Source organism: Lampetra planeri, chromosome 10, assembly GCF_965212315.1.
Source record: "Lampetra planeri chromosome 10, kcLamPlan1.2.h2, whole genome shotgun sequence".
Classification (NCBI taxonomy): Eukaryota; Metazoa; Chordata; class Hyperoartia; order Petromyzontiformes; family Petromyzontidae; genus Lampetra; species Lampetra planeri.
In genome coordinates, this window is record NC_136116.1 from 5,227,428 (window position 1) to 5,239,534 (window position 12,107).

At 42.2% G+C, this 12,107-nt stretch overlaps 1 protein-coding gene across 1 annotated transcript in view; it reads left to right on the forward strand.

Moving 5' to 3' along the window:
* The first annotated feature begins 2,020 nt into the window (after positions 1-2,020).
* Positions 2,021-12,107, forward strand: part of POU6F2 (POU class 6 homeobox 2) — a 33,531-nt gene continuing 23,444 nt past the window's right edge. Inside the window, exons 1-3 of the mRNA XM_078598526.1 lie at positions 2,021-2,552; positions 9,591-9,688; positions 10,455-10,659. Of these exons, the coding sequence (XP_078454652.1) occupies positions 2,021-2,552; positions 9,591-9,688; positions 10,455-10,659 (835 nt within the window). The remainder of the gene's footprint in view (positions 2,553-9,590; positions 9,689-10,454; positions 10,660-12,107) is intronic.

Consider the following 12,107-nt stretch of genomic DNA (forward strand, 5'->3'; position numbering starts at 1 on the left):
TACTCACCACTGATGTTTGCTGTTCTTGGGAATCAAAGTCAGGTCGCTTGGTTCACGCGTGGTGTGTTAACCGCTTCTTCCACTGATTCCCCCCCCCCTTATGTAGCGAGGCAAATATAGATAAATGAATTAGCAAGAAAAAAGGGCATTCAACTCACCTGAGAGAAATGCATGTAGAATCAACCTTAGCCGGTACGCACGTAAAACCATAAACCACAGGCATCGTGGTGTGTTGCGAACATTTGTCCTTGTCAGTGCTATAAGGTGGAGGCTGCCTGCTATGCTATAATCCAGAGCTCCAGGCAACGTGTACCTGTTTATTTTTTTTCTATTTTTGTTGCGTTATAAGAATAGACTGTAAATGTACTCGTGTGAAGCATTGCTTAGTGACTTTACCTGAAAACTCAACTCTTGTAACCCCCCAAGTCAGACTTTTTTCCTACTGAACATTCAATCATAGCCAAAATAATAATAATAATACATTCTTTGAAATTGTTCCATTTCGCATGGGTTGCAGACTGATGCACAAGATCAATGTTTTTATTTTAACAATGTATTATTTTAACTCGAAATGTAACATTCATCATTAGCTATTGTCCCATCCACAACCGGACGAAGGACTCCCCATGTTTGTATGTCAAACTTTTTTTACACCGTACATAGCCAAACGTGATAATCGGATGTGCGGGGGGAAGGACAACAAACTAAACACAAAAAGCAGTTCTAAAGAAGTTATGTTCATTCTAGATTTAAAAGTGCATAGCTCCAGTGGCTTCTAATATCAGAAGGAAGATGTTACCATGCCGTTGCCATACCTTACAGTTCAGTTCTTCTGTTACCATCCATTGGACTCTTGAACATTAACTAATCTTATCACTCAATTTCCACGATGGTAATCTTCTTGGAAACGGTCTCTCATTTTCGCAGCCATTCTGTCACCAGTCTCATCCATTAATCATCAAGTGTCCTGAGCAAGCCTTTTTACTTTTATTAATGTAAAGTGTACAATCAGTGCGTACTGCTAGCTGTGATGTATAGGTCAAACACATGGGGATACTTCCAAAGAAAATAGAACAAAAGATGAAGAGGGCACAAATAAGTGTGGATAAGTACACAGTTGGAATTACACCGAGAGACAGAAAAAGGAACACAATCAGGGAACAAACATAAATTATATACATTGACAATAAAGAATGTAACATTTTTAATTTACGTAAGATTTTACTTCATAATACATTTCTATCACAGCTGTGTGTACCACAGTGAATGTTAATTCACAACACCAATGATAAACATTGTTTAAACACCCACACATATATTATCTTCTGTTTTTGTAATACGTTTAATTAAAAAAAATATGCCTTTCATTGCAAATCAAAATGGGTTTAATAAGCTTAAGAACTTATCATTTTTGAAGATTGCATTTATTGAGCAGTTGGTTTTATTTTCTCATACTCAGAAAAATATATATCTGCAATGTACACAGCTTAGCGTCAGAAGTCCCGCTCTACGTGGTATTTGTGAGTTACTAGGAGACACAAAGCAATAAAGTTTGATTGATCTATCAATGCGGGACTTGTTGGTCATTGCCACGAGGAAGCTCACAGAATAAAAAAAGCCATATTCCTCATGCCATTATTGACTCTGTAAGATAAAGCATCTACATTTTTAGAAGATGTTACCCCTGTCAATGTCAATCTTGGCAATTCAGGTTTTTTGTTAAATTACATTTTAAATGTTTAGTTTGGATAAAAATTGAAATACCCGTGCATCGCTCTTGTTAAAAAGTAAAATAATACAACGTATCCTATAATTGTTTTCCATAAACTATATTAATGTTGCGTAAAGGAAATTCGAATATTTCTCGTCACACATCGAATACAATATTTCGCAAATATACACGGACTCACCAACTAATAGACGTTACTGCTGCGTGAATTCTAGTGCACACACTACAACATATGGCCTTGCAAGCTTTACAGGGCGCGTTCATTCCGACGTGTTGTGTCTTCAGGATGCCATGATCTCTGAGCATCATCATCAGCAGCAGCAGCAGCTGAGCAGGAAAGCCTTGCCCTTGGGCTCCTCGCTTCTCTCCTCCGAGCCCGGGGAACGGAGAAGCATCTTCGGCAGTCTCACGGGCGCCGAAATCCAGAGCTCCCTGCTCGCAGCTGCCGAGAGGAGAGCCGTCTTCGGCATGCAAGGCGAGGCCCCGGCTGCCCTGGCCATGGAAGCCGAGAGACGAGCGCTGCTTGCGGGCTGTCTCATGGAGGCACGAGACCCGCTGTTCAGTGGCGGTGGCATTAGCGGGGAGGGCCGGGCGGAAGCAGAACGTCGTCTCGAGCAGGAATTGAGGATCCTGGCGGCCGGTGGAGACAGAAGCTGCGCGGCTCGGGGTCACTCGGGCTCCGCCGAGGGTCACGATGCCACGGCTCTGCAGGCCGGCGAGAGGCACGAACCGGAGCAGAGTCCAATGCACCTCAAGGAGTCGTCGCTCATGGCAACGAGGTCCGATGACAGCGACCAAGATGGCAGTATGACACCAGACACAGGTAAGCATGGAACAAATTAACGCTCTTGCGGTTTTGTTTTGTGAAATATCACTCGACCTTAAATATTTGCACTTTTTCAACGAACAAATCTTGTTTGTCGGGTTTCTAAAATTGTTGCAAGTGATATTTGGAAAAAAATATCACTTCATACCATATATATTTTATATCTTCCTTTATGCGATTTCATAAGTGTTTAAAAAAATCGTATACTTCTGAATCACTTTTATATTCAAAAAGAAGTGAAAAAAACCATTTTAAAATTATTGATTCTTTCGACCATTTTCGTACAAGTGAAAGGACATGGGAAAATAAAGCGATGCATTTCACTTTAAGTGCTACATTCAAATGAATACCAGCAACCAGGACACGAAATGCATCTAAAATGTATGGCTGATGGCGTTTGCAAAACAGAAAAGAATATCGAGATAAAAAAAATTTCCAACTCATGTTCGTTTTATGAAATAAGCACTTTCAATACCAGAAATAAGCACTCTCAGTGCTTGTGTGGAAACATTCCGAGGCTCCTTCCATACTCTCAGTGATGAACTTTATTGAAGGCCAAATGTTTTGTGAATGGAACGAGGAAATAGCGAGGACCTTGGATGTAAAATAACTGCATGTTGGCAGGACAGTGTGACCAGTGTGGTCGTATGAGGGAGCACAGTGGAACGACCCTGAAGCGAAGTGTTTGTGCTTCCTTTCGCAGGTTTTACTGTATTTGTAATTGCTTGCCCGGCAACAGCACTTTTCATTTTATATACACATTATACGCGCACTTACAGGTGCGCACACATAGGCACGCGTGTGCACATATGGCTATAATGCTAACAAAAAGAATTCCACCCATGGAGGAATTTATGTGTGCTGAAAGAAAAATATGTCACGGCCCAAGTGTGACGCCACTGTTGAAAACGATCCATAACAGCCGAGGGGGCCAGGTGGCCAATGCCAGAGAACTCGGCTCACACCGCTTAGATCCTGAGTTTGAATCTAGGTAGCCACCCAAAATCTTTTTTTAAACTGGGTTCTCATCCTGATAATTTTAAATCTGTTTATGTCACTTATTCCAGCTTTACATGGAACAGTTCGATGCCCGATTCACAAGGATTAAGGAGGCATCACGGTGATACACTACTGATACAAAATATCTAGCTCAACCACCTCAATGTAAAATTGTAGTTGTTGGTCCAAATCAACATCAACCATGTGAGAATTAAACATTTTCTTCTGCATGATATGGACACACTTTCCAGGGCCTTATAAGATAAATAAGTAATTCTTAACCATCATCATTTGGGTCTGTTCTCTGAGACTACTGACTGTCATAGTACCAAATGTATATATATTATTGCATACGCAAACATTACTGCGAACAGCGGAAACAATTTCCACGCCTATCTGTGTTTCCGTGGCTCCTTGTACCGACATTTATGAATGTCCTGGATTTAGATTTTGTGATGGTGAATGGGAGGCGGCAAAACCAAACGCGCTCCGCGGAGCTCTTTGCTGGTGCGGGAGCGAGAGCTTTCCGACGTGCCACGCTTTATGGAGCGGGAGCTGTCAGGGGGCGTTCGATCGCTATTGATTTTCCAATCGCCCAGCGCTTTACTTCGCTTTGCATACATCTGCGGCGAGTAAGCACTGCGAGTTATGACTCCCCCGAGGGGCCCACGGGAGCGATTTAAAAATGAAAAGTTGTGGCGTGCAGACAATTTGGCAGCATCCCGCCAAACTGCTCCAACTAAACGTGAGGCTAAAAGTGCGGGTTCAAGGCCTTAAATACTACACAATAAAGACATTTAATGGATACGGTTTACATAAGTAGTGAACGTTGTTGATGTTCATTCTGATAATTGTTTTTTTACCCTTCTATCTGGCAACAAAACTGACACCTTTTTTATAAGGAGTCATGTTTGCATAGACCACAATACCTGCAGTCATAATGCAAACAAAAAACATAACTCTGATAATGTGCACTGTCCTTGAAGTTGATTGGTCCACACCCGAGACAGCTTTCCTTAGAGCCTAGTCTCACATGGGTTGGACCAGATGTGCGCATTATCAGAGTTATGTTTTTTGTTTGCATTATGACTGCAGGTATTGTGGTCTATGCAAACATGACTCCTTGTAAAAAAGGTGCCAGTTTTGTTGCCAGATAGAAGGGTAAAAAACCAATTATCATATTTTTTTACTGGCAAATGAGGTTCCAATGGTGTAGATGTTCATTCTGTCAAACAGTTTTGCCGTGTTTCATAATAATTACAGTAATACATGTGTTTTTTAAATATATATAATTAATTTGGCCATTCATATTAAAACTTAATGCTGCACAACTTGTTCCTCATATTACCTATGGTGATATTCTCAGTCCGCACTATCAAATATAAAGAAAACTCCTAATATGAAGGAAAAAAACTTTTTTTATTAAATGGGAAAGCCTCGTTGTGGGCGGTGGCTCAGAGGTTAGAGCACTGATCTGGCACTGCTGAGATTCTGGGTTTGAATCTGGGCAGCTGCCTGTGATTAAACTCTGGGTTCTCAAGTTTAGTAGTAAATAAAAATGGTTTCAACCTGGTTACCAACGACTGCCCAAAAGGAGATTACACGGCATATGGTAGAGCTTTACTCTTTGGTTCTTTTGGTAAAGTCACTTAGGTATCAAATAAATCACGATGTTTTCGGGTGCAACACAAGTGTCCGTCATCAGGTGGGAAAGCATGGCCTGCTGCTGATGCAGACTGATGACGGACGCTTGTGTTGTGCCCGAAACGTCGTGATTTATTTTATTTTATACCCACGTGACTTTACCGAAAGAACCAAAGAGTATGGATTCCTGCAGTCGCGAAAGCTTCAAATCATGGTAGAGCTTCTAAAATGTGCCTTTTGAAAACTGATGCAACGGCCAAGGCAAAAGCTTGCGCTATATCAGTCCGAGGGAAACTATTCTAGCTCACATTCTGATAAAGCAAAGGCTCTCTTTAATCTTACCCCGAGGAAACACAACAAACTATAGACTGCTCACAAGCATTGAAACATAGCTTCAGCCTCTGGGAATTCCAGATTGACGCTGTTGTTCTACCAGCCTCACACTTTTGTGTCATATTGTCAGATGTTCAGTTTTGTTCCCAGTAAGGTTTTCTCCAGTCAAACTAGGGGCCCACCAGATATAAAAAAAAAACACAAGTCTATAACTCTAGGCTGAAGCTCCAACACTGAATAGTTTGTGAATGATAATAAGAACACCTTTGTGAAGCTCCATATGAAGAGTTATAAAATAACCCTGATGCCTTAAATGTAATTCTTTGTAAAACTGCAGTCGTACTGTCATGGGATCTTAAAAGTGTTCTGACATTTATATGCTTGATTTATGTTATGGTTCTATGCTGATTTTCCATTAAAAAAATTCTCCGTAAATAATCGTGAAGAAAGTTTTTCAATAATCTTGGGAACTTGTATTTAATGTTTAATTAGTGTGCATGTATTGACAATAATGAGTGCTTTATAATATAAGTGATATAAAATGTGTTATGTTCACCGGAAAGTACACTGTGGCATTTCATTGTATTTAATGTTAACCATATTTAAAATTTAAATTTCATGGCTTTTGTTAGAAGGCGTCTGTGCCTGAGGAGGAGAGAGTGTTATTTGAGTCATTGTTGAGGGGTTTCCTGGGGTAGCTCCATTTACGTTTGTAAAACAAATACTCACGTAAATTAATTTAGCACAACGTTGAAATCGAAAAGGTATACAGGGTCATGAGTGACTTAATATTCATATATGCCCATTTGGCCAACTTGTGCACTGCAAGAGGCCGTCATTAGGCAGCGCTAACTGAGCTAGTGCAAGACATTTACAAAACTATGAATCGTACAATTCAAGTTTCAAGTTTAATTTATTAGGTATAGCCCTGTGAGCCATTCGGCTCTTGAATCGGGTGCAACCGCAACAAACAAAAAACAAAAACATGAACAAAAAACATCTTAAAGTGAATATGTGACTGAGTGCAAACAAAAAATCCAAGAAAAGACAGCAAAATATTGCAGAAAAAGCACCGTACACCAACACTGTGTTCAACCACAGGGCACACCTTTAGTGGTCATTCCAACAAATCCTGGATTGGCACAGTTAGCAGCCAAATGCTTCTCTTTGCAAGAACATAATTCGTTCCTGAGACCCGTTAGTCAGTCAGATGGTTCGTAAGTCGGAAGACAATTTAATGGAACGTATTATGGATTTACAAAAAAGGGAAGCATTGTTAAACTCATAAATAAGAATAAAGATTGTACATTTGCATGTAACACTGTAAAACTACTGGAGAGTAAATAAAACAATAAATGAAGTAACATATATAGAAAAAAAAATCCGTTTAATTTTCATTTACCTTGAGTCCTAATGGTGGCTTGCTTTTCGAAAGGGGCGCAACGAGTCACTACAATTACACACACACGGGGCACGCGTGCACACACAAATGCAAAGATCCCCCGTGTAACCTTAACAGACTGTTGGGGCAAGTGCTGTTAGCGAGCACCAATGCAGGCCGGCACGGTACATGAGGGGTGGGTGGCCAGCATCACGCCCGGCCGCCTTTGTCTCCCCAGTGGCGATGTTTATATACCACACCAGGTACTCATTTGAGGCTGAGTCTTTAGCTAGGGGCGGCCCAGGACCGATTCAAATAATTGTCACCGGTGGTCGCCGTGAGGTGGAATCAAATTCGGGTCGCCGGGTTAATAGCGCAACGTGATTAACGTTGCACTACCACTTCCCGCACACACACGCACTCACTTTCACACACACTCACTTTCACACACTCACTTTCACACACACTCATTTTCACACACTCACTTTCGCACACACTCATTTTCACACACACTCACTTTCACACACACTCACTTTCACACACTCACTTTCACACACATTCACTTTTACACATATACTCACTTTCACACACGCATTCACTTTCACACACACACATTCACTTTCACACACACTCACTTTCACACACATTCACTTTCACACACACTCACTTTCACACACTCACTTTCACACACATACTCACTTTCACACATATTCACTTTTACACATATACTCACTTTCACACACGCATTCACTTTCACACACACTCACTTTCACACACACTCACTTTCACGTACATACTCACTTTCACACACACACATACTCACTTTCACACACGCACTCACTATCACACACACTCACTTTCACACACACTCACTTTCACACACACACACACTCATTTTCACTCACACTCACTTTCACACACACTTTCACACACTCACTTTCACATACACTCTCACACACTCACACTCACATGCAAAAACACTCACTGCCAGCGCGAGGCTGACTCGTTACATCTCGCGGAGGATTGCTCTGCTGAAGAACATTGTCCCGCGGTTCAGTTTGCAGGTGCGAATTTGCCTTTTAAGTCAATTAATTTGTTTTTTATATTTAATGGAAGCTGACTCATAACTGCGGGTGTTCGTAAGGCGGGTGCGCATAAGTCGAGGACTGCCTGTAGAAATATCTTGAGTGTACACCGAACACTATTTTCAGTTCGACTTTTAGGCACTGCAGGCCAAAATGCTAAAACAAATTATCGGTTCCAACCGGAGTTCATTACTATGTGAATAAAGACTCGGATAATTTTCTGCCTGGTTGCACACCTCTGTTATCTGTAACGCGCATGACATATACTGTGATTCCCATTTGCATCGCATTCATGTTACGCTCTTTTTTGTATGTGTACAGCAACGCAAAGAAGTCATGCCACGTTACCTAACCCTGCGATGAAAACTTGGCACTCGCAATGCCTTGTCAAGCAATTCTTGCTTTAAAAGTTTTGCCTGCTAAGCTTTAAACAGTTTTGTTTCGCTATTCCTCCAGTCTTTTTCTTTTATTATTATTATTATTATTTGGCACCTAAAATTCCTGTCTTACCATTGCATTTTGTTTTGGCATGGTCACTGCATTTGAAACAGCTTTGATTTAGTTTTAACCCTTGGTCAGCGGAGGAGAAAATAAAGTGCACACACTTAAGTTGGCTTGACATGAGTCCTGGAAAACATGAATAATTCGATAGTGGGTCCATTAACAAGCCACCCCATTTCACGGAGCATTAGACTGCTTTTTTGTGGGTGGAGAGAAGAATTGAAAGTTTAGTTTTTTCAGTGTTTAAGTGAACAGGCTGGGAAAGTGTGATAAATTGCACAAGGTACTCCCGTGTCCCATTGCAGGTCACAAAAGTGATTGAAAATTCAACCTGGTTAGTTGTTAGGTACTCCTCAGATGATTTATTGTTTCGGGTTCCTTGCTGCATTTTTGCATTATTGTATTTTGCTCTGGAATGTTTACGAACAAAATTTCAAATGTGTCTTAGGTCATGTTATTAAAAACACATTGAAGTATTCCACGCAATAAAAAATATTGTTTCTTCATTTCATCATGAAGCACGTTATCATCGGTGTACATTTGCATGTACATGATACATTTAATGCCACATCAATGCGTTTTCAAATATGTTTGCGTCTACGCTTTTTTTAAAAAAACACTGCTCGGAGAGTCGGAGAGGATTTTAGTACAGATTGTTGGCGCTCATAGCATTACACAGTTATAACATATACATGTATACATTACAACAAATGTAAACTATAGTAAAGTTAGCACTGTAATATTAAAAGACAGGCATGTAATAATGCATCAATGTATCACTGACAGTTGATTCCTATGCTCACAACACGTGCGTTGAATTATGCGTGCAAGAATCTATTACAGTGTTCACAATGTATGCACATTGTGTACGAATTATATTCTTCTGTCAAATTTTATTGAAAAGAATTCACCAAATGTGTACAAATGAGAGCAATTAAACTTCAAATGGGATGGTCACTGAATCAAATCGCGACTCACTACATCCATATTAATCACCGATCTTTGCATTAAATTACAGCGTTATAAGTTACAGTGATATTTGTTGTGTCCTTTGGTGAGTTGTCATGTGATCGTGTTCTCTGTACTGAACAGATTGTGGAGCGACCACCAGCCAAGGAGGAGAGACAGAGCAGGAGACGTCATCCTCCTCCAGACAGTATCCTCCTGCAGCCCAGCCAACAGGCCCACAGGTAAGTCAGAACTGCACAGCTGCTCAGCTAACAAAAGAGCAAACTCCCGTACCAATGTTGATGGAAGACATTTTTTCAGTGAGAAACATTCATCCACACCTCCGATTCGCACGGTTGGCTACACACGCTGCGTAAGAAGCTCGACATACATACATACATTTATCTTCCTTTTGATGGTCAGTCAGATGGGTCAGAAACGTTGATAGACCTACACTATACAAAAACCTAACCAATATTACAATTTATTGCTATTTACTCAGTGTAGGCTAACTGACTGGATTTTTTTAATTTTACAGCCCTTTATCAATCCACTTCTGGATGAAGGCCTCCTCATGCCTTTCAGTCATCGGGGTGTATGAACGTATTTCACTACGCTGGTCAGTGTGAATGGGTGAAGAGGTGCCTGGAACCAGTGCAGATATCACTCGCCATTCAGTCAAACTCAAGTCACAGCTTTCAGAGCGCAGTACACTCACCAATGTTGCCACCACTCCACCCCACAGACTGGACGACCTCTGCCTATTATAATGACTCTATAAGTGGTCCCTGCACCTACTCTTTTGCGGCTATCTGGAACGCTCTTCCTTCCGATATTACGAAGCCACTGAAGCTATGCACTTTTAAATTGAGATTGAAACCTCATTTCTTTCGAACTGCTTTTTGTGTTTAGTTTGTTGTCATTTTCCCGCACCTCCAATTAGCACGGTTGGCTACATACGGTGTGAAAGAAGTTCAAAATGCTTAGACACGTGTGTGCCCTCCTCAGCTGGTGTCCCCGCTTCTGCTGCCCTTCGGCATGGCGGGAGTGGGCTCGGCGCTGGGCAGTGCAGCGGGACAGGCGGTTGGCGTGGGGCCTCAGCAAGGCATGGTGCTCACTCTCCCGGCCGCCAGCCTGGCCAACATGCAGGGGCTTGCGGCGGCGGCAGCGGCGGCCAGTGGAATCCTCGCACTGCCCCTGCACAACATGCAAGGTAGTGGCGCACACGGCGCTCTGCGCTGCCGCGTGTGCACGTGCACGTTAAACCCCTTTTGTCTATCCACTACTGGATGAGCACCTCACCCACACCGTGCGGTTTGCTGGTGTTCTTTGATCATGCTTCATAATGCTGGTCAGTGAATGTGGGGAGCATGGATGTGGGAGTGTACTCCAGTACAACAATGCATGTTGGCTGAACTGTTGACAGTGTTGCATTGCAGTAGCCTGCAGCACTGTGTTGTGCTCGGTGGTTGGCCATTCAAGCAAAAAATTCCAGCTCAAACCTGCTGCACTTATGAGATCTGATGAGATCAGGTGCATTTCAGGTGATTTGGAGAGGTATTGTTACAAAACCTTTCCTCTGAGCATTCCCATTGCATTATCTTGCAACCGAGATCTTCCACATAGATTAAGCCGAGCTAAGTTCACATTTTAATGCAGCAGTTTATGTTCATACGTTGATATAAAATTAGATTTCAAACCATGGTAGGTTCATACTAAGAATAACTCTATCCCATGGAAAGGGCAAGCACGATATGTTTTGAAATACAACAACAGTATATTTGAAAAATCTAAAGATATCCACTTGAATTTGAAATCTATATATATATTAAACACGGCTATTGCGCTCAAATCGGGAGCCAATTTTTTTATTTTTGGCATCGTCTGAAATAATCTGAAAACTCCTTTACCTCACGTCTCTCACTCCAGGATAGTGAGGACAGCTCGCAAAACTTACCTATCTGGTCCAAGAAATCCTACACTCACTCGTACGCGACAGGTCTTTTTATGTGTTTTTTTCTGAGTGAAAGTTGCTCAGGCGTTTCAAGTCGGCTAACCCCACCTTGCCCCCCCCTCCGCCCGCCATCCCCCACCCCCCCAAAAAATATCGGCTCGATTCATCCCTGGCGTGGCAATAGGGATAAATGTACCTGACACTGCATTTCTGGTTCAAGTCGGATTCCCTTGGCACCCGTGGCCATGGAAACCAACGGTTTTGGCCCAACTCTTGGGTCTTTTGGGCCAGTCTTGGGATCTGACGTCATTAAAATATGAGCTCCCCCCGCCCGGCATGCGTCTCCGCATCGTGTGAAATGGAGCGGCGCGTGGAAACACGGGCATTTCGCGAGCAAAATAAGCGCATCTGCTGTCCCGATGTGTGTTCGGACGCGCGCAGCGTGGAGACCAGACGTGCACATGCACGAGCTCCCTCTTCTCGCTTCACGGGGTACAGGTCCTGCGGGGGTCACAGGTCAAGGAGATTTTTTACGTAAAAAATGTACGTGACGGGTTCTCCCCCCCCCCACCCCTCCACTGAATATGATTGCAAATTGCTTCATACTCAATATGCCATGTAATCAAACATGTGACGAAACATTGACAATGTATTGTGTGACTTTTGGAATCAGTTTGGCCAAATCATTGGCCTCATTATTTTTCTGA